General features: G+C 63.0%; 1 protein-coding gene across 1 annotated transcript in view; it reads left to right on the forward strand.

The window, feature by feature from the left end:
- The window catches only part of IQGAP3 (IQ motif containing GTPase activating protein 3), a 35,745-nt gene extending 16,635 nt beyond the window's left edge, over nt 1-19,110 (forward strand). The window contains exons 15-38 of the mRNA XM_032318067.1: nt 4-167; nt 1,648-1,738; nt 2,544-2,711; nt 2,801-2,940; nt 3,024-3,194; nt 5,745-5,828; nt 5,995-6,066; nt 6,166-6,235; nt 7,485-7,693; nt 8,219-8,371; nt 8,575-8,738; nt 9,071-9,295; nt 10,087-10,227; nt 10,911-10,995; nt 11,366-11,598; nt 11,870-12,002; nt 12,097-12,199; nt 12,733-12,859; nt 13,704-13,791; nt 14,277-14,489; nt 14,901-15,067; nt 15,500-15,601; nt 15,945-16,053; nt 16,788-19,110. Of these exons, the coding sequence (XP_032173958.1) occupies nt 4-167; nt 1,648-1,738; nt 2,544-2,711; nt 2,801-2,940; nt 3,024-3,194; nt 5,745-5,828; nt 5,995-6,066; nt 6,166-6,235; nt 7,485-7,693; nt 8,219-8,371; nt 8,575-8,738; nt 9,071-9,295; nt 10,087-10,227; nt 10,911-10,995; nt 11,366-11,598; nt 11,870-12,002; nt 12,097-12,199; nt 12,733-12,859; nt 13,704-13,791; nt 14,277-14,489; nt 14,901-15,067; nt 15,500-15,601; nt 15,945-16,053; nt 16,788-16,901 (3,326 nt within the window). The 3' untranslated portion in view covers nt 16,902-19,110. The remainder of the gene's footprint in view (nt 1-3; nt 168-1,647; nt 1,739-2,543; nt 2,712-2,800; nt 2,941-3,023; nt 3,195-5,744; nt 5,829-5,994; nt 6,067-6,165; nt 6,236-7,484; nt 7,694-8,218; nt 8,372-8,574; nt 8,739-9,070; nt 9,296-10,086; nt 10,228-10,910; nt 10,996-11,365; nt 11,599-11,869; nt 12,003-12,096; nt 12,200-12,732; nt 12,860-13,703; nt 13,792-14,276; nt 14,490-14,900; nt 15,068-15,499; nt 15,602-15,944; nt 16,054-16,787) is intronic.
- The last annotated feature ends 1,727 nt before the right edge of the window (nt 19,111-20,837 follow it).

Consider the following 20,837-nt stretch of genomic DNA (forward strand, 5'->3'; position numbering starts at 1 on the left):
TAGAGGTCCTTGCCGTCAGCCTCATCAACGAGGCTCTGGACCAGGGCAGCCCCGAGAAGACCCTGTCTGCCCTGCTGCTTCCCTCGGCTGGCCTGGAGGACATCAGCCTTCCTGTTGCCCCTCGGTACCATCTCCTTCTCGTGGCAGCCAAGAGGCAGAAGGCCCAGGTGAGGTCTGAGTGGGCTGAGTCCGTCCCCAGAGCAGGAAGGGCCTCCCCTGTGGGTAGAGCTGTGCCTGGGCTGTGCCTTGGGAGAGCCCCGTGTGATGAGACAGTCCCTTCTGAGGGGAAGGCCAGGAGGGACCCTGCGGGAAGGTGCCCATCGGGCTGGGCCCTGGCCCGAGCTCCAGCTGGCAGTGCGCAGAGAGTGGAGGGGCCTTCTGAGTGGCAAGGGCACAGGCCTGGGGGCCGGACAGCCAGGCTGCACTCACTGCCCTAAGCTCTGCTCGTTGGTCCGTAAAATACCATGCGCCCTGGTGCTCCCTCTGTATCTTCTGGAACGGGGGAAGCACTCGGTCGGAGAGTGGGGCAGGGTCTGAGCACGTGGCACCCTGAGCCACAGCCATCCGGAGCAGTTGAGGGCTGGGCCTGCCCGCTGGACCGCCTGGGTCTGCTTCCAGGCGGCTGGCCCTGTGCGTCCCTCTCACACCGCTCAGGGCCCTGTGAGCGTTTGGTGATAAGAAGCTTCTGGCCGGGTTAGGGCTTTCGGTGAGCAGCATGATGGGTGCTGGCGAATGACGACGCTGGCTAAGGACGGGTCGGGGTCTTCTCTGCTGAGCGTTGTTTGTGCCTGACAAATACAGGTTCCGAAAAAAGTCCTTTACTTTTTTTTTTTCATGATTTTATTTATTTATTTGAGAGAGAGAGAGTGAGCACATGAGCAGGGCAGGGGGAAGCAGGCTCCCCGCTGAGCAAGGAGTCTGACCTGTGGCTCGATCCCAGGACCTCAGGATCATGACTTGAGCCAAAGGCAGATGCTTAGCTGACAGCCCCCCAGGTGCCCCAAGAAAGTGGTTTAGAACGCTGCCTGGAACAGAGTGCTCGAGCACATGTCTGTTTAGAAAGTTCTCTCTGCTAATTGGGAGGGAGCAGAGTCTGGGATTGGGATTGGGTGAGGCACGGGGATTGGGGGGGTTCCAGCCTGACCATGTGGCTGAGTGAGCCTGTGGTCACATGAACCCGGCCACTGCCTGGTGCAGTAGCCGGGTTCAGAGCCGGAATGGACAGGATAGGCTGGTGGTCAGGGTCAGGGTTGGCCTGAGAAGGTACACATGGGCCATAGGTGAATGGGGAGCCGGGGCCGGAAGGGGGCACCTCCGGTTCAGGCTTTCCTTGGCCGCGCTGGGCACCAGGGCGGGTAAGTGTGCTGCTCAGAGGCGGAGGACATTGAGGGCTTCCGAGGGTTCTGGGAGTGCTGCGGCCTGGCTGAAGCTTGGCCAGCCCGAACACAGGCCGGGAAAGAGCTTTCTGAGCCTGGCAGCTGCCCCAGGAAGCACCAGGGGTGCACGGGCTCAGAGTGGGTGGACGAGGTGGGCACCGCTGTTCCTGGGGCTCCTGCTGCCTTGCCTGGATTTTGGTCCTCATGCAGCTAAGCCTGGGCCCTGGGGTGGCTGGCCTGGGCTCCCATCTTCCCCATGTCAACTTCCTAGGTGACGGGGGACCCTGGAGCATTGCTGTGGTTGGAAGAGATCCGCCAGGAGGTGGTGAGAGCCAACCAGGACACAGATGCCGCACAAAGAAGTATGTGGGCCACGTGCCCTGCAAGAGCCCAGGGGAGGGCTGGGGGTGGGATGTGGGCTCCCCACTCACCCTCTCTTGCTTTCAACCTCTTGGGGATGCGGCCAGAACTAGAGCAGGGCCTCGGCGCTTGGCCTGGATGATAGGTCTCCTACCCGCAGCCGGGCAGGGAATTCTTGGGGCTGAGAACGCACAGTCCACACGTGCCTCCGTCGACGCCTTCCAGGGGTCCTCGCCCCGAAGCGTGAGCACGGGAAGTCGGGTGGTGGCCAGAGGTCCATCCTGTCCTGTGCTGGTAACTGGAGTTTGGGGTCTCCCCATCAGCTCTGGTTGTGGGGGGAAGGAAGAACTGGCTTCGAGAGCAAGTAGGCAGGATCGGGAGGACCCTGGCATTCTGCTGTGGGAGCTGGTAGTATCTGGTGTCCCTCTGTCCATCTGTCTGTCTGAATGACACAAAGGCAGGGATTGCACTTCTTGGATTTTGTTCTCTTCTGAAGAAACTATCTTGAGGTTCTCTGCCTGTATTCTGCCTTTGAGCTTCTGTACGAGGGACTTGGAGCTGTCCTTTTGCCCAGCCGGCCCCATGCTGCCTTCTCCAGGAAGCTTTCCTTGATTGCTCCCTTTTCCTTCAGGCACCGCTGCGTGCTGCTGGGGTCATCTGGGTCTGCCCCCGTGCTTGGGTATTCCCTGTTCCTTTCATCAAATGGGGCTTGTGTCCCCCGTTTCTGAATGGACAGGACAAGGGCCCCATGGGAGGGACTTGGGGAAGGGGTAAGGACGAACCGCTCACTCCCGATATCCCTGTCAGTGGCTCTTGGTGTGGCCGCCATCAATCAGGCCATCAGGGAAGGCAAAGCAGGCCAGACGGAGCGAGTGTTAAGGAACCCTGCCGTGGCCCTCCGAGGGGTGGTTCCCAACTGTGCTGACAGCTACCAGCGGGTCTTGGAAGGCGCCATGGCAAAGAAGAGGCACCCAGGTAACGGCCGCAGCCTCAGCCTCCATGTCTCCGCCTGCCCCACTGCCCCCTCCGAGCCCCCTCTCCTTCCTCACTTGGCTTCCGCTCAGGAGCCCCGGCACTCTGGGTCCGACACGGCATGAAGGACGGCTCCGCCTACTACTTCCACCTGCAGACCTTGCAGGGGACCTGGGAGCCGCCCTCTGGCTGCCGCCTGAACACGTCCCACCTGACTCGGGAGGAGATCCAGGTTGGCAGAGGCCCTGTGGGGGAGGGGGTCGCGGAGGGGGCTCCCCCCCGCCGGGTGCCACAGGCTCTCTCTCCCGCCTGCAGTCGGCCGTCACCAAGGTCACCACGGCGCATGACCGCCAGCAGCTCTGGAAGGCCAACATCGGCTTCGTCATCCGGCTCCAGGCCCGCCTGCGGGGCTTCCTGGTCCGGCAGGAGTTTGCAGAGCGCGCCCACTTTCTGAGGACCTGGCTGCCGGCCGTCGTCAAGATCCAGGTGGCCGGCTGTGGCTTCGGACATTGTCGGGGGCGGCGGGCTTATCTGAGCCACAGGGGTTTCCTCCTGCTTGCTTTCTGCTGAGCAGAGGGGGATGATCTTCTGGCCTTGGAGCAGGAAGGGCTACGAGCTGCCGCCAGGAGCCTGGACCGCCTGGGTTTGAATCCCAGCCCCACCAGGGGTGGCCGGGTGACCTGCACAGGCGCCCGCTGTCGCCCAGTTTTCCCAGCTGCAGAATGGGCATGTGGTCGCTGGAGCGCCTCCTTGTAGGGTTGTCGCGAAGCATCCGAGTGGCACCTGGCTGGCAGGCGCTTACTGTTGTCACGTCGCTGTCCCCAGGGCAAGAGTGGCTCTGTCGCCTCTGTGTGGGGTGGTGGGAGTGAGATTTAGCAAGCTGTCGAGGTCCAAGACACAAGGGCTCCCCGAGGTGGGTAAGCAGGACCGACCGGGTAGGCCAGCCCCGAGGGGAAGAGCCATGTCTTTTCTCTCCAGCTAGCCCTGTGGCTGGTCCAGTGCGGCCGCGGGGCAGGACCTACATGTAATGGGAAAGTTGGGCCTCAGGCCCACCCACTTGGCAAGCCAGGAAAGATGGAGCTGAGCAGAGACCCCAGGTAGATGGGACCCGCAGGTCGCGTGAAAGTGTGCGCAGTGCGAAGGTCCTTTATTGACAATGTCTGCACGTCCGGTCTGCAAGGATGCCCCCTGCGCCGGGCCAGGCAGGAGACGGATGGGACAGATGAGTGACCACAGCTCCTCTGGCAGGACCTGGAGCACAGCTGACATTAGGTGCCTTGACGGCAGGGACACGAGGACAGCCCTGAGAGCCTGGGGGTGGGGGGCCCTCGAAGACGAACCAGCACGTGTGGGGTAGCAACTGGGGGCTCAGGCTTTAGAGTCAGAGGCTGGACTTGGCCTCCTGGTCCTCCTGCTTGTGGGTCATACGACCTTGGGCACCTCTCTTAAGGCCACTCTAACACCATTCCTTATTCACAGCGAGGGCCCCACCTCGTATGTCGATTGTGCGGGCTCAGCGGGAAAGTACCTGGGGCACTGAGCTCGGGGAGCCCTCGTGGGCAGCAGCCATCAGAAGGTGTTGAATTGCAGGGCACCGGTCCCAGGACTCCCTACAGAACCTTAGTAATTAGCATCTAGCGGGAGAGGGGATGGGGTCAGAGGGCATGTGTGCCACCAGCATTGGGGCTGTGTGGTCTCTGGCCTGGGTCCTGGGAGACAGGGAAAGGGAGCGGTGGCCCAGAGCCTCAGGCCACCTGTGCTCCAGCCATAGGGAAGGAAGAGCCAGAAGTGGGGCTCCCGGAAGCTCCGAGCCTGACCGAGCCCACAGGTCAGGTCCTGACTTCTGACCAGTCCAGACTGGGAGGCCTCTTGTCTATGGGGAAGAGCCGAGAGGGGTCCCCTTAGAGGGCAGCTGGACCTGGAGAGGGAGAAGAACCGGTGCTGAGCAAAGGCTCGGGCAGGGGTGGCAGGAGCTTCCTGGCCTCCAAGCTCCAGGCCAGACAGCCGCCCTCCTGGGCCGCACTGGCCCTTTTGCATCCTGTCCCAGCAGAGCGACGGGGTCAGCCATGGGGGTGGACCGCGGCCAGCCGAGCGGTGTGTAGGAAGGGAGGGGAGGACAGCTGGACGGAAGGGGCCACTCAAACAACCAGCCCACGGCCGTGCCTGTGCGGGAGGATCGTCTGGGGCCTGAGCGCCCTGGAGAAGTTTTCCCGTGGGACAGACAGGAAGGATGTCAGGACGCAGGAGTGCCTCCTGCACGTCCAGAAGAAAGTGTGATGTTTGAAGTGGCTGGAGTCACTGAGGAAGGACCGGGCCGAGAGTCACGTGGGTCTGGTGGTCAAGGGCTTCAGGAGGCTCAGGCGGGCCTCACACAAGCTGCGGGGAAAGGGGAGCGGCCCCGAAACGGGAAGGGAGCCGCCAGGTTTGTGCTTTAGGGACTGGAGAGCGTGTGGTTCCCAGAGGAGCTGGTCATCCCAGCCCCTCCCAAAGGACCCGCCAGGGCCGGGGCACCGCGGGACAGCGAGTCACCGGGCGCCGTGGCAGGCGGAGGTGGAGTGGGGTGCTGGCGCGGTGCACGGAGTGAACAACAGTCGCATGCGGTCCACATGGCATCGGCAAGGGTGGGGTGCCTCACTCCGCACCTGCGCACGTCTCTGTCCCTGCTCCGTGGGTCCCCCCAGACTGCGCGTGCCTGCCTCTGGGGGACACGGTGCGTGCTCTGGTGAAGGTGTCAGACTGTTCACCTCTTGTGTCTTCTAGTTGGGTTTCCGTGACGCTGCGTGGGGTCGCTCGCTCGTGTGTGCCTGTGTGTGTGTGTGCACGTGTGTGTGTGTGTTTGCACGTGTACACGTGTGTGTGGGGACGGGGGTGGCAGAGCGTGAGCTGGGCTGGCGCAGATGTCTGGTCGTCCCGTGAGGGTAGCCGTTCACAGAACAAGGCTGGTTTCCCCTTCGCCTCCCCCAGCCCCCAATCCCTGGGATGGCCTGTCGCGCCGCAGGGACCAGCGGGGGCGCCCTCTCTCCTGCCCTGACACAGGCTCACTGGCGGGGGTACAGGCAGCGGAAGGCGTACCTGGAGCGGCTGCGGTATTTCAGAGCCCACTTGGATGCTGTCATCAAGGTAGCTGCTGCAGGGCTGGCCAGGGGGTTCCCACGTCCCGAAGGGCCCTCTGAGATGATGGGCGGTCGCCTCGCGGCCTCTGAGATGGCGGGGGCCTGCCTGGGTCCTGGTCTGGGTCCGAGGGCCGGCCCTGAGCCTGCAGCTCTGAGGTGGCATGTGTCCTCAGATCCAGGCCTGGGCCCGGGCATGGGCAGCTCGGAGGCGATACCGGAGGCGTCTGGGATTCTTCCAGAAGAACGTGAGTGTTCCCTGCTGCCCCGTCCCCATGCCCAACCTTCTGCCAGGGGACCTGGGCGAGGGCAGCCGGCAAGCCTTTCTCCACCTGCGCTCACGGTAGGTTGAGTCCATCGTGAAGATCCAGGCGTTTTTCCGCGCGCGGAAGGCCCGCGATGACTACAGGACGTTAGGTACGTGACCTGGTCCCCTCTGATCGCTGATCTGCCCATGCTCCCTCTGTCTGCGAGCGCCTGGCTTCCGGTAGTCAGCAGGGCAGAGGTCACGCCTCCCCACGGCTTACACGCCGGGCTTTGGAGAAGTCTGTCCTTCCTCAGCCCCCTCCTCGCCAACAGCTGATGCCCCAACCTTGAGCATTTCTCCGGATCCAGGGTGCGTGGGGAGTGAGGATGTGTGCTCTGCCTTTGGGGATCCCCCAGTTTAGAGGGAGAGACAGGAATTCCCCCAGAGCCAGGCAGGTCTAGATATCCCTCCCGGGGTCACATAGCAGGGAAAGAGAAGTTACGAGATGTCTGTGCAGGAACATCCTCGAACAGGGCCTGTCGCCGAAGCCCCCGCCTGCCCCCGAGATGGCCCGGTCATGGGGAGGTCTCCCCTTGGCAGATACTTGCTGTCCCAGGCTTCAAATGTCTTCCTGTGGCTGCCACCAAAGCAAACAAGGGACAGGTCTTCTCCTGCAGGACTTCCCGCCTCCGTGCACTTTGCCTTCTTGTGTGGCCCGGAGATCCCCCAGCCCTGGCCCTCTGTGACCCTGCATGCACGCAGCCTTGTGCCGTGCTGGGACCTTGTCCTGTCCCCTTGGTCCCCTGAGAAGGGTGCACATCTAAACCCTCTCGCAGATGATTCTGGGCTGCTCTTGGCTCCTGTTCTTAAAGCACAGAAGCCCAGCCATGGAGGTCCTCTGTGAGGTGATCCCAGGGTCCACTTCTAAGTCAGCCTCTGGCCCTTGGGTTCTGGGAGGTGTGGGCCCTTTCCCTTCTGGGCCTGAGGCGACACTTCTGGCCTTCAGGTAGAACACAAGACGCTGGCCACATGTCCTGTACTGCCCGAGCCTGTCGTGCCCGCGGGGTGCCGCCGGCCCCTCCCTGGCTTTGGATGCTCGGCCAATCTGAGGAGCAAATGGGACTAGGTGCTCATCCGAGGGGGCTAGGCCTCCGACCTGGGGGCAGGCAGTCCTTGGCGTCGGCCCCGGACTCCTGTTCTATCGTACCTGGCTATCACCCAGGGAGCTTGGGGACAGGACTGGTTTGAGGCAGCCCGCTGCCCCCGGCCACAAGCAGAACCAGTTAGAAAAGGACTGGGCGTTGGGGGCCTGTTGGCCTCAAGCAGGATGGGGACCAAGGGCTGGTAATAGGCAGGGGGCTGGCGAGGACGTCTTTGGGAGGGCACGGCTGGTCCTGATGCCTCTTCCCTTCCTGCCAGTGCACGCAGCCCATCCACCTCTCCGCGTGGTGTGCAAATTTGCCCACCTCCTGAATCAAAGCCAGGAGGACTTCCTGGCGGAGGCCGAGCTGCTGAAGCTCCAGGAGGAAGTGGTTCGGAAGATCCGGTCCAATCAGCAGCTCCAGCAGGACCTCAACCTCATGGACATCAAGATCGGCCTGCTGGTCAAGAACCGGGTCACCCTGCAGGTGAGGAGCCAGCCCACTGTCGCCGGCATGTCCTGCGTCCCCTGCCTGTCTGGGGCGGGTGAGAGCAGGAGACCCGGCAGACACAGCCCTGGTGTGAAAGGAGAGAGCTTTCTGCTCTTCCTGCTGCTTCCTCGTGATGGGTGCGGGCGGCCTGCGTCCTCTCCAAGTCTGCCTCCTCCTTGGGGAGCGGGGGGAGTCTGTGCACTTTGCCCGGGCAGCGCGGAGCAGCACGCGAGCCTGCAGACACGTGGCGACGTGGAGGAGCATGTGCTCCAGCTCGGACGGCAGAGCAGCAAAAACCCACAGACGTGACGTCGGGGCCTGGCAACCCCGATCTCTGCAGGGACTCCCCCTGTGACGCCAGAGGAGCCAGCTGAGGTGTTGGGGTGGCCGAGGCCGGGTCCCTCTGCCCCCCAGCACCGTTTCTGTCTCGCTCCTGCCATGAATGGCTCAAGTGGCTCTTCGAGGGGCCGCTGCTGACCGTTGCTCTGCCCTGTGTGGGCCCGCCCCGCCCCGCGCCTGCAGGAGCTGGTCTCCCACTGCAAGAAGCTGACCAAGAAGAACAAGGAGCAGCTGGCGGGCCTGATGGTGCTGGACAGGCAGAGGGGGCTGAAGTCACTGAGCAAAGAGAAGAGGCAGAAGCTGGAAGCGTACCAGCACCTCCTGTACCTGCTCCAGGTGCGCAGCGGCCCCGAGGGCCTGGGGCCTCGAGGCCTTCCTGTGCACGGTCCTCTTCCCAGCCCTAGTGCCGTGGCCCCAGAGACGGGGACCGCCGCCTCCCGTTCGTCCTCCGAGGGAGCTCCTGGCAGGAGATCCTTGCCTGATTTGCTCGCTAGTCCTCTGGGGGCCTCGTCAGCCACCCGCCGCCCTCTCGCTTGCAGACTCAGCCCATCTACCTGGCTAGGCTCATCTTCCACATGCCACAGAGCAAAACCACCAAGTTCATGGAGTCCGTGGTCTTCAGCCTCTACAACTACGCATCCAGCCGCCGCGAGGCCTACCTGCTACTGCAGCTGTTCAAGACGGCGCTGCAGGAGGAGATCAGGTAGGGTCCCGCGTGCAGAGGATGACGAGGGGGAGGGCTGAGACGCCGCCCGGGACTGCGGCCCCTCCGCCCGGTGAGGACCCGCAGAGGCTGGGGGGCAGGAACGGAATCGGGAGACCTCTGTTCTCAGCCTCCTAGGAGTGCCCGGAGGCCGTCTCCCAGGACGGTATGGAGGAGGGAGCGCGGGCGAGGGTCAGCCTGCGGGCTGAGCCCCCGCAGCAGGGACCTGCCTTCAGGGCACACGCCCCGCAGTAGGCTTCCTAGAGAGGAAACGCAGCTGTTCGTCCTACGTGGAGGCAGGGGTCCAGCTTCCGTGACCTCTCGGACCTCAGGTCAAAGGTGGAGCGGCCCCAGGACATGGTGACTGGCGACCCCACGGTGGTGAGGCTGGTGGTGAGGTTCTACCGGAACGGGCGCGGCCAGAGTGCCCTGCGGGAGATCCTGGGCCGGGTCATCCAGGACGTGCTGGGGGACAAGACGCTGAGTGTCCACACAGACCCCGTTCACCTCTACAAGAGCTGGGTCAACCAGAGCGAGGCCCAGACCGGACAGCGCAGGTGAGCCACAGCTGAGGGGGAGCCCTCTGGGCCCGCGGCCCCGTCGGGTGAGATAAGCAGCCCCCCACCCCCGGGAGTTAACACGGGTGGACCTGGCGCGCGGGACGCAGGATGAACACAGAGCAGTGTGCGAGTGTGCCCACTGCCGTGTCCTGCTCGCAAATGACGCGTCCGGCGGGCCAGGAGTCGGGCCTGGACTCCTTATTGATGGGGATGGCTGCATAGTCGTTCCCGCTGAATAGACCCGTAAGGCAGCGAGAGCTGGGTTGGCCCTGGACACAAGGCCGGTGCTCAGGTGCCCGGTCCCCAGAAAGTGGGGCCGCCCAGGAGCAGCCCATGCTGGTGGCTTCTCCAGTGGTGCGTGGGCTCATGGGTCATCTTCCCGATCGTCCCAGCCACAAAAGACAAGATGCAGGCCTGCCATGGCGTCCACCTCCCCCGAGGGGGCCTCCACACCCATGGCGTGTCCATCTGTCCTACGCTCGCCCACCCCCCACCAGCCCCTCTTTCTTCTTTCCCTTCCTCCCAGGTTGCTCCGTTCCCTCCAGGACCTTTCTCTTGTTCTGGCCTGGGCTGCCCGTGTGTGTGTGTGTGTGTGTGTGTGTGTGTGTGTGTGTGTGTGTACGCACGCGTGTGCATGTTCCTGCGTGTGTACATCTGCACGTGTGTGTGTGCGTGCATGTTTCTGAGTATCTGCACGTGTGCATGTGGGGGTGAAGAGCTGGAGGGGGCGGGCTTCGGGAGGAGGAGTGGGCGGGGCTCTGGCTGACACCTTGGCTCTCTGCCCACAGCCACCTCCCTTACGATGTCACCCCAGAGCAGGCCTTGAGCCACCCCGAGGTCCAGCGGCGGCTGGACATCTCCCTCCGCAGCCTCCTCGCCCTGACCGACAGGTTCCTGGCAGCCATCATGTCATCTGTGGAGCACATTCCGTACGTGCCTCAGCCCCGCCAGGCCCCCGGGAGCCCCACGCCCGTGTCCTGAGCCCTGGGAGAAGGAAGGGGATTGCGTCTGTAGGTGGCCCATCCGTGACAGGAATCGTGACAACCAAGTCTAGCACGTCTGGGTGTCGCCGTCCCATCACACGCTCCTTCCACACACGTCATTGCACTGGAGCCTCTCAAAACCCCTGAGCTACAGAGAGGGCAGGGATGCTCGCGTCCGCTTTCCAGAGCGGGGGGGGGGGCGCAGAGCCGCAGGGAAGGTCCGCCGGAGCCCCTCCTCTGGTCCCTGCTTCCCCTCAGGTCCTGCTTCCAGCCCCCGCTCGGCCCCTCCCAGGGGCTCTGCCTCCTCCAAGCCTCCCAGGCTGTCCTGAGACAGGGTGCCCAGGGGACATGCTGAAGGGGCCTCTGTGGGGGACGGCAGGCCAAATTCCGGGCTCTGCGGTGTTTCCAGGGGACGCTGGAGAGAGGCACAGCCAGGGCCCTCGGGCCGGCCCAAAGCCTGCACACCAGCTTAGTGGGTGCTGGGTACTGAGCTGAAGGGTGGCAGGGAGCTGGCCGTGGAGAGCAGGGGGCCGGTGCACCACGCCTGGGCAAGTAAGGAGGCAGCAGTCTTGTGCGTTGGGCTCTGGCAGGGATGGTGGGACCACAGCACATGCCCACTTTGTCCCCAGGTATGGGATGCGGTATGTGGCCAAGGTCCTGAAGACCACCCTGGCAGAGAGGTTTCCTGCCGCCTCGGAGGACGAGGTCTACAAGGCCAGTACCATCTGCCCCCCCAGGCTCCGGCACTCTCCTTTGTCCTCCTGGGGCCTGTGAGCCCCAAGACAGAGATGAAAGAATAGAAAACTCTGGGCTCTGAACGTGCCAGCGGAGCGACCTTCTGCCCACCGCCCCCCGCAGGCCTTCTGCTGGCTGGTGTGCGGGCAGCCTCGTCGTGAGCGAGCAGGGCGGGCTGGAGGGCTGGTTCCGGTCAGGCTCCTGCTCATGTTTCGACCTCGACCGGGTGTTTTGTGCAACATGATGGGGTTGGCCCGGGAGGTCCCCCCAGCCACAGGAGCTGGGTAATAGGACTGGGGCGCCAAGGCAGACCCTGGGGCATCCCTGGGATGGTTTCCTCTGCCCCCAGGTGGTCGGGAACCTCCTATACTACCGTTTCCTGAACCCAGCTGTCGTGGCCCCCGACGCCTTCGACATCGTGGCCGTGGCAGCGGGCGGCGCCCTGGCCCCCTCCCAGCGCCACACGCTCGGGGCCGTGGCTCAGGTCCTACAGCACGCGGCTGCAGGCAAGGCCTTCTCCGGGCCGAGCCGCCATCTGCGGGCCTTGAACGACTACCTAGAGGACACCCACATCAAGTTCAGGTCTGGGTCCTGACAGCCCATCCCTCCTGTCCCCTTGTCGTCCTCTTGCCTTCTGTCATGCCCCACCTCCCCCTCTGGAGGCCTTGGGGAGCGCTGCGTGGAGGGGTGGCGTGCAGTTAGCAAGCCGGAGCGGGCATAGTTGGGGGGTCTGCCCCGGGGGGCTGGAGGGACAGGGTAGGGGGCCTGTCAGGCACTGCAGGGGGAATAGACAGAGCACCAGGTGGTGCTGCCCGCCCACCCCACCCCTCCCACACCCTTCTTCTGGAGACAGGAGGTTCATGTGCCGAGCCTGCCGGGTCCCAGAGCCGGAGGAGCGCTTTGCGATGGATGAGTACTCAGACATGGTGGCCGTGGCCAAGCCCGTGGTGTACATCACCATTGGGGAGCTGCTCAACACGCACAGGGTGAGGGCCGCGGCCGGGGGTCGCTGGGAGGATGGGCTGGCCCTTGGAGGAAGGCCCGGCTCAGCCCCCATCTTCGGCGTGCCCTGACATGCAGCTGCTGCTAGAGCACCAGGACTGGGTCGCCCCCGAGCACTGCGACCCCTTGCATGAGCTCCTGGAGGACCTCGGGGAGCTGCCCACCGTCTCCGACCTCATCGGTGCGTGCCGTGCTGGGCCAGGGAGCGGGGTGCCGGCTGGGGGCCTGCAGGGAGGACGCAGGCCAGTGAGCAGCCTTCTGGAGTTCTGGTTCCGTTGGGGCCGTGTGCTGGGAAGCCAGTCTGCACACGCCCCTCCCCCCCTGCACCCCTCCCTTCTTTAGATGGGCATGGGGACACCGGCTAATAGGAAGAAAGGGGACAGACGGTGGGGGACCCAGTGCCATCGTGTAAATGGCTTATTAAATTGCGTGAGACAGATGGGGATGGCTGTGGGTGTGTTTGGAGTCTCTAAGGGTTTCTCCTACAGGAGATATGCAGCAAGAGTGAAGTTCCAGGTCACGGCTGGGGTGGTGACAGATTGAGAGTGGGGAGCTCAAGGCCCCAGGCTCAGGTGATGGTCAGAGGCTGAGCTCTGGGTGGCAGCCCTCCCATGGGTGCTGCTACGGGCAGCATGGACACGACTCTCCTGGTGCAGAGGTGCCTGGGGAAGGTGGCAGGCCTGGCCGTGGGTCTCATCCCTGCCCCCACCACAGGGGAGGGCGTGGCCGCCGCTGGGAACGAGGACCCAGCCAAGCTGGAGGTGTCCCTGACCCTTACCAACAAGTTTGAAGGGGTGGAGATGGACACCAGCGACACCGGTGCCCAGAGCCTGCTTCTGAGGTAAGTGCGCGCCGGCTGCTGGCGCGGGCCCTCCGCGGTCTTCCTGGGCTCTTGTCCGGGGGCGGCTCTCACGGAGGCTGCCTGACACTGCCCTCCCCAGGCCTCCGTGTCACCCTTGGCCTTGGCTCTGGGCTTTGGCTGGAGGCCGGGGGACACGTGGGGTGTGGGTAGCACGTGACACTGGCGTGTTGTCACTCCTCACGTGTGAGCTTCTGATCTGAGGGCAACCGTGAGGTTGGGGATGGTTTCCCATCTTTACACGCAGGACGGGTGGCCTGCCGGAAGTGAGGGTCAGGAGAGGGGCTTGGAGCTTCCTATCCCCGGTTCTGTGAGTGGGGCGGGGGGGCCCGGTAGGGCTAGCTGGCCGGCTGGGCAGAAGAGGAGCTGAGGTGCCAGCTGCGTCCTGTGCCAGGCGGGCGGCCCTTCCCCTCACCGGACTGCCCAGTAAACCAGTGAGGTGGGCCGTGGGCGAAGGCCTAGCAGGGTGGGGCCACTCGAGAGCACGGCCAGAGCCGCCAGGAGGGAGGCGGCCGGCAGCAGGAGGGACATCGCAGCTGGGAGGGGCTCCCAGAGGACAAAGCATGTCCTTCAGCCTGGAGACTCAGGAAGACCGTCTGTGGGTGGGAGGGGGCCCATCCGGCGGGCGCAGGGGTGAGGCAGCTCCGTGTGTGCTCGTGGAGAGCCTCAGCCGCCCTTGACACCTCCTTCCTCGCTCGCCCTCTGGACCCCTCAAGTGTCCCTGGCAGCCACAGCACAGGGCAGGGTCCCCTCCCTCTCAGCTCGCCGCCAGCCCCACGTCGGGGCCTGACCCTGGCCCTCCCCTCTTCGCCCTCCCCTCCTGCAGCACCAAGCAGATGCTGGCGGACATCATGCAGTTCCAGCCTGGGGACTCTCTCGAGGAGATGCTGTCCCTCCCTGCGACCGCAGAGCAGGTGCGTGGCCTCGCTGCTCACGTGATGGGTGTTGCCCGGCCTCCAGCCCCGCCCATTCCTCCCCAGGACCCGCCCCCAGCCCGCCCCAAGCAGACGCCAGGACAGCCTGGAGGGGGTTCCTGAGCATGTGGAGGTCGGGTTGGTCCAGCAGCAGGAAGGACTAAGCCAGGGCTTCCCAGGGAAAAGGTGAGGCCTGCCGGCAGGTAGACGCTTGTCCCAAAACACGGGACAGAGGACAGGAACGCGGGCGAACACCGGGGAGCCGTCGCAGTATTGGGAGGTGGCCGCCAGCGTGCGTTCACGCTTCCTGCTGTGGCGTCCATGCGGGTCCCCCGCAATGACCACAGGCCCGTTTGTGTCTGTGACGCCGCCCGTGGCTGTTCAGTCCCCAGGCACCCGCTCCGCCTACCCCCACTCCCCGAAGCTGGGCGGGGGGCCAGAATGGCGGAACCTCCTAGGCCCCTCCAGCTCCTCTGTCTTCCCAGGAAGCGGCCCACAAGCAGCTGACGTGCGAGCGGCAGGCGCGCGAGAGCCAGACCCCGGAGCCCCTGCGCCGGCACCGCTCGCTGAGCGCGCACGCCCTCCTGCCCCTGGCCGACAAGCGGCGGCGCGTCCTGCGGAACCTGCGCCGGCTGGAGAGCCTGGGGCTGGTCAGTGCCCGCGATGGCTACCAGGGTCTGGTGGACGGACTGGCCAAGGTAGAGGCCCGGGACTGGGGTCCGGCTGGGGTGGGTGGGTGCAGGGGCAGGCGAGGTGGGGGCGCTGGGCGGGAATGGAGTGGGCGGGGCCGGGTGGGGGCGCAGGTGCCCAGAAGGCCGGCCTCTCCCCGGCAAGCCCCGCCCCGGACTGTCACCAGCCAGGGGAGGCCGACGCACCCCGCAGGGCCTTTTCTGACGGGAAGGTCTCAGGGAGGGGACCATTCCTGCAGCTCTGTTTTGAGCCTTGGAACAGTTACTCCTCCGCGCGCGTCCCTTGAGGGTTTGGGCTGGAGTTCTTGAGCCGGCCCTCCTGGGAGAAGCAGCTGTAAATTCGGCCTCTCCCTGCTTCTCCTGAAGACGCTCCCCGGGAGTGCCCTGGGCTCCCTCAGCTCTCCTGTCCCCCAACCCCAGGACATCCGCAACCAGCGCCGGCACCGGCAGCGGCGGAAGGCAGAGCTGGGGAAGCTGCAGGCCACGCTCCGGGGCCTGGATGCCAAGACCGCCTTCTACGAGGAGCAAGGCGACTACTACAGCCAGTACATCCGGGCCTGCCTGGACCAGCTGGCCCCGCGCCGCACGTAGGCACCACCGGCGGGCCCAAGGCTACCTGTGACCTCTCACCCCCATGTGACCTTTGCCCCACTCCACCAGCTCTGAATCTTTTTTTCTTTTTTAAGATTTTTTAAATTACTTATTTATCTGAGAGAGAACGAGCATTAGCGGGGGGGAGAGGGAGCCCAGTGTGGGACTCGATCCCAGGACCCTGGGACTGTGACTCGAGCCGAAGGCAGCCTCGTCACCGACGGAGCTCCCAGGCGCTCCCTTCCACCAGCCTTGAAAGAACCACCGTCCCAGGACAGCAGGGTCCCTGTCTCGTGTGGGCTCGGGCTTAAGTGCAGGCCCTTGTCCTCCACCAGGGAGGGTCCTTGGGCTCTGCTGTCCTTCCCGCAGACCCAGAGGACGAGTGTCTCGGGTGCGTAGATGAATTCTCTGTGGCCTTTTCGAATCAGGAGTTCTGGGAAAGGGAAGAAGCGGCCGGCCCTCCGATACACCGCTGCCCAGCTGCTGGAGAAGGGTGTCCTGGTGGAAATCGAGGATCTTCCCGCCTCTCAGTATGTGTCAGACCCCAGCTGTGCTCCAGCACGGGGCGGGAGGAGGGGCTCTGGGGGCAGTGGGGAGACCGACACCTCCAGGCAGATGTGGCCCGGCACAGTCGGAGACAGCCCACGGCCCGGGATGCTGGGGGCGCTTCCCGGAGGAGCAGGCATCTGATCGGGCCAGGCCGATGGCAGGTCGGTGGCGTGGTGAGCAGGGAAGACAGAGCGGGAGCACCGCCAGGAGGTCTGGGCTCAGGGACACACAGCGCTGTCTGGCCGCGCCTCAGTGGGAGGAAGAACAGGGCTGGGGTCCTGGGAGGAGGCACGGAGTCCCCACGTCGAATCCTGTCCCCGACAGCTTCCGAAACGTGATCTTTGACATCACCCCTGGAGACGAGGCAGGCAAGTTCGAAGTGAACGCCAAGTTCCTGGGCGTGGACATGGAGCGGTTTCAGCTTCGCTACCAGGTGAGCGCCACCTGCTGGGCTTGGGGGTTGGCCCACAGCCCTTCCCTAGGCCTCGGAGGACACCAGCTCCACTCCGCAGCCAGTCGGTACCCTCTGTTCCTGAGCAGAAGGCTGAGGGGCTCGAAGCCCAAGCCCCTCTGCCCCCAGGCTCTGACGCAGAGCCCCTGCCAAGCAGCAGACCGGCCGCAGGCTGGTGAGGTCAGAGCCGGATGGGTACCCAAAGCCCCAGCCCGTGCCCCTGCCCCCTGCACCCTGTGCCCGGCCCCAGAGCCTTATCCCGATTCTATAGGCTTAGAGGCTGATGTGGAAGAAGCTGTCACAGGCCAGCACTCAGGGAAGCAGTGTTTTTTTTTAAGATTTTATTTATTTGAGACAGAGAGGGAGAGCACAAGCAGGGGGAGCAGCAGGCCAAGGGAGAAGCAGACTCCCTGCCGAGCAAGGAGCCCGATGTGGGGCTCGATCCTAGGACCCTGGGATCATGACCTGAGCTAAAGGCAGATGCTTAAGGACTGAACCACCCAGGTGCCCCACTGTTTGGCCTTTTAAACAAGAAAACTGATTTCAAGCCTTTGTGCTTGAGTTCACATTTGGTTAAGTCACTGTCCTCTCTTGCCCTTGGTGTCCTGCTCTGTGAAGTGGGGTCTCGGTGGTCAGGGCCGCTGGGCTGAGAGCTTTCCAGAGACTGGGCCCCCGCCAGGAGCCCTCACCCCTGCCCCCCAATGCCCTCTCCCCAGGACCTCCTGCAGCTGCAGTATGAAGGTGTAACTGTTATGAAACTCTTCAACAAGGCCAAGGTCAACGTCAACCTCCTCATCTTCCTTCTCAACAAGAAACTCCTGCGGCAGTGACCAAGGCCTCTTCCCCTGCTCGGTGCTTGTCTTGACACTCAACTCGCTGCACACTTCCCTACAGATGCCAGGGCTCAGGATGGACCCCCAGGGCTCAGGATGGGCTGAGCTCCAGGGTCCCACCCCTCCCCTCACTGGGAGGAGCTTGCCTACCTGGCCACAGCTAGGGTCTCCTGCTAACAGCTAACTGGAGCCTCGCCCCAGAGTCTGGCTGTGTGGCTGATAAGTCCCAGACCCCTGCTCTCCCCGCAGGAGGGCATGAAGTTGGGACTTGCCCTTTGCTCGGGCTGGCCTCTGGCCCCTCGTCTGCTGCTGCCTCGCCGTGGTCACCCCAGTATGACACACTGCTGTGGCCCCGTTCCCTCCGCCTCCCTTCTCCCTGCACAGCCCCGCCGGGCACCTGCTCCCTCCTGCCCCTGTCCCTCGCTCCCAGGACACCCGTGGATGCCTGATGGCCCCGGGCAACCTCCGCTCTCATTCCTCTGTGGATGGTCTGTTCTCTGTGCGCCCCTCGAGTATTTCATGCGGCTTTAATCATAGTTTCAATTCTGGCACTTTTCTGAGCTCAGAGTTGTTCCCCATATCCGCACCAACAGTGCCACCAGCGCCTCGTGCCGTGTCGGTTGGGGCGCCTTGGGTCAGAGGCAGGAAGGGCGCCCAGCACGTTGAAGACTCTGTCCATCCACTTCCGACGGTACAAGGGGCATCTCTCCCCCTCGGGGCTCCGGCCCCTGAGAGCTGACTCTTCTGGGCAGTTTCAGTCCACCTGCATTCTTGCCCGCCCCCCCCAGCTGACTTCCTGTTCCTCTGCTCCTGACGTCACTTGAATAAAAGCAGCCGTCATTCCACCGCTGCTGTTAGCGCTTGGCTTCATCTCGTGGGGAGCAGGCCCCCGAGCCCTGGGACAGCTCTCCCCTGAGCACGCGGGGTCCCTCCCGCGTGGGCCTGCTCCGCCAGCCTGTGCTCCCGAAAGCTTCCCGAGCTGTGGCCTTTCCGCCTCCCGCCGCTCCCCCGGGGGACAGAGAGGAGGGAGGAAGGAAGGCTCAGGTTCCGGAGGGCGACTAAAGCCGAGAGGAGGAGCCGCCCGCTCTGCACACACGTCCCCCAGGTTCTCGTCCCGGTCTCGCCGCAGCAACTTAGTGTCTAGCTTTCACACTCTGATCAAATCCTCTCTGCGTGACCAAAGCCCAGGCCCTGCCTCCTGGCTCAGGAGACAGGCAGAGTCTGGGGAGGAGGGGAAGGTACAGAGACACCTGCCCCAGCCTCTGAACCCTGAACCCCTGAGAAGCCCCTAGCGGACACCCCCAAGTTTGCCTGTCACTCAGATCTGTCTTGCTGTCATGTCCTCTCCTTCCGAGACATGTCGCGGCAGAGACTTCAAGTACTGCCTTGCTCTGGGCGACAGGGACACACCATGGTTCCAGATTCCACACATGAGCAGTCGTCACTGAAAATCTCACCCTCCACCAACGGCTCCAGCACCGTCCCTCTGAGACACCCCCCAGTGATCACCTGGCCTCCGCCACCCACACCGGGAACTGGACTGTCACACACAGCAGCTGCTGTCCTTGAGGGCCTGTCGTGCCCTGGGTGTTCATACGCACTCACTCTTCACAGCAACCCCAAGAAGGCAAGCTGCGGCTCCCCTTGGAACTGAGACCCTGAGGTCTGGGTGACCCACCAGCTCCGCAACAGGCAGTAAAGGGCAGAGCAGGCCTTTAACCTCAGGCCTGCTCCGTCTGCACTGACACTCCTCCAGAAACTTTCTCTTTTCCAAGAGAAACATCTCCACTTCCTTCAGCCCACTGCTCAACCTGATGAGCATCAGGGCCTTCCTAGCTGTGGATGGCCAGTCCAAGACATGGGCGTTCAGCTTCCCTGGCGGAAGTCCAAGCTCTCGGGAGGACAGTCTGACACCAGGGACGTAGGTGCAGTCTGCCAAGAACAAGTGGTCTCTCTACCGAATGTGAGTTGGGACAGCTGAATATCCACAGAGAGAAGCCGGACCCCTACCTCACACCGTATACAGACAATGAAACAAGTCATAGACCAAAATGTAAGAGTCAAATTCTTATAAAACTCCTAGAAGAAAACCTAAATGTTCATGACTTCAATCAGGCAATGATTTCTGAGGACACCAGAGGCACAAGCGGCAAAAACTAGGTAAAGCGGGCTCCATCAAAGTTAACAACTTCAAAGGACACCTTCGAGAAAATGAAAAAAAAACAAAAACCCACAGAAAGAGAAAAGGTAGTTCCAGATCATGCGTCTTATAAGGGACTTGCTTCTAGAATGTCTAAAGGGCTCTTATAACTCGAAAAGACAACCCAATTAAATGGGCAAAGAATTTTAATGGCCATTTCTCAAAAAAAGACACACAAATAGCTAATAAGCACATGAAAAGACCCTCAACATCATTAGTTATTAGCAAAATGCAAATTAGGTTTTAATGAGTTAATCGCTGGACGCCCCTGGGGATGGCCGAGCTATTGACAAGGGTCCCGTGAGGAGGGGGACGGGTTCTAGCTCCTGTCTGCTACGGTGCTTGGAAGAGGGTGGGGCCGCTGTGGAAAACAACCTGGGGTCTCTGCAAAATGTCAGACCCGTGAGCCAGCCCTTCCCCTCCCACGTATGACCCAAGAAAATGGGAAGCCCCTGTCCACATGCAAGTCTGTACGCAGATGTCCGTCAGCCAATGGACGGGCCGACAGATGGCGGACAGACGGCGGCAGCGCCTCACCGGCGGAGCCCCGCCCAGCCACAGGAAGGGACGGCAGCACGGTGAGCCACAAGGCAGAAGAAACTCGAAAACACGCAAGGCACAGGTCAGACACGGCGGCACGTGGGTGTGATTCCATCAGACGGACGTCCAGGCTGGGCAAATCCACAGGAACAGAAAGCAGAGCAGGGGTCTCCAGGGTCTGGGGAAGGGGGAGCATCGGGTGACAGCACGGGGGTGTGGCTTTCAGCTGGGGCCGCGGCTCTGTTCTGTAGTGGAGGGGGGGCTGCACGACCGCAGAGTAAACCCACCCCATTGTATACCTTGAAAGGGTGAGTTTTAGCCATGTGAGTTGTGTTTCAGGAAAGCTGCCACTTTGGGGCGCCTTGGGGGGCACAGTCGGGTAAGCGGCTGCCTTCGACTCGGGTCATGATCTCTGGGTCCCGGGATCGAGCCCCACGAGGAGTCTGCTTCTCCCTTTACCTCTGCCCCTCCCCCTGCTCACTTGCTCTCTCTCATTCTCTCTAAAATAAGTCAATAAATAAAACCTTTTTTAGAAAGAAGAAAGCAAGCTGTTATGTTTTCAAACCACAGGAGCACACACCAGCGAGGACGGCTTCCCAGCAGCACGTGTGGCCGAGGGCAGGGAGCCGGGTGTCCATCGCGGGACCGTGTGTGTGGTCACAGTGATCTCAGTAGAGCGACCCCACGACGGCCCCTCACACAGCCGCAGGAATGAGAGCCAGGTGTGAGGTGCTGGCGTGAAAAGCTGTCCATGGCGTATGTTTGGAAGGACATGTGAGAACCGAGGCAGGGGTCCCCTTTGGGGAGCAGGGATGAGGGGGCAGCTGTTTCCACGCTGTGATTCCCGTAGCCTTCTGTCGCTCTCGGGGGAGGGGAAGCACACTCACGTGGCCTCCAGATCTGTGGTGTGAACACCCAGAGGAATGACCTGTCCCTTGTCCCAGAGCTGCGGCCCCGTGGCCACCCACAGACATGCACAGAAATGGGGGCAAGTGTGCCGGTGATTCAACCCCAAAGCTAAAAACTGAAGATCGAGTTTGTATGTTATGGGTCTTTTTTATGTCATTTTTCCAGTAACTCATTTTTGTGGCATTGCACAAAAAATACCAGCCCAGGAACGCCTGGCTGGCTCAGTGTGGGGAGCAGGTGACTCTTGATGCTGGGGTCGTGAGTTTGAGCCCCGCGCTGGGCCT

Source organism: Mustela erminea, chromosome 17, assembly GCF_009829155.1.
Source record: "Mustela erminea isolate mMusErm1 chromosome 17, mMusErm1.Pri, whole genome shotgun sequence".
NCBI classification, from domain to species: Eukaryota; Metazoa; Chordata; class Mammalia; order Carnivora; family Mustelidae; genus Mustela; species Mustela erminea.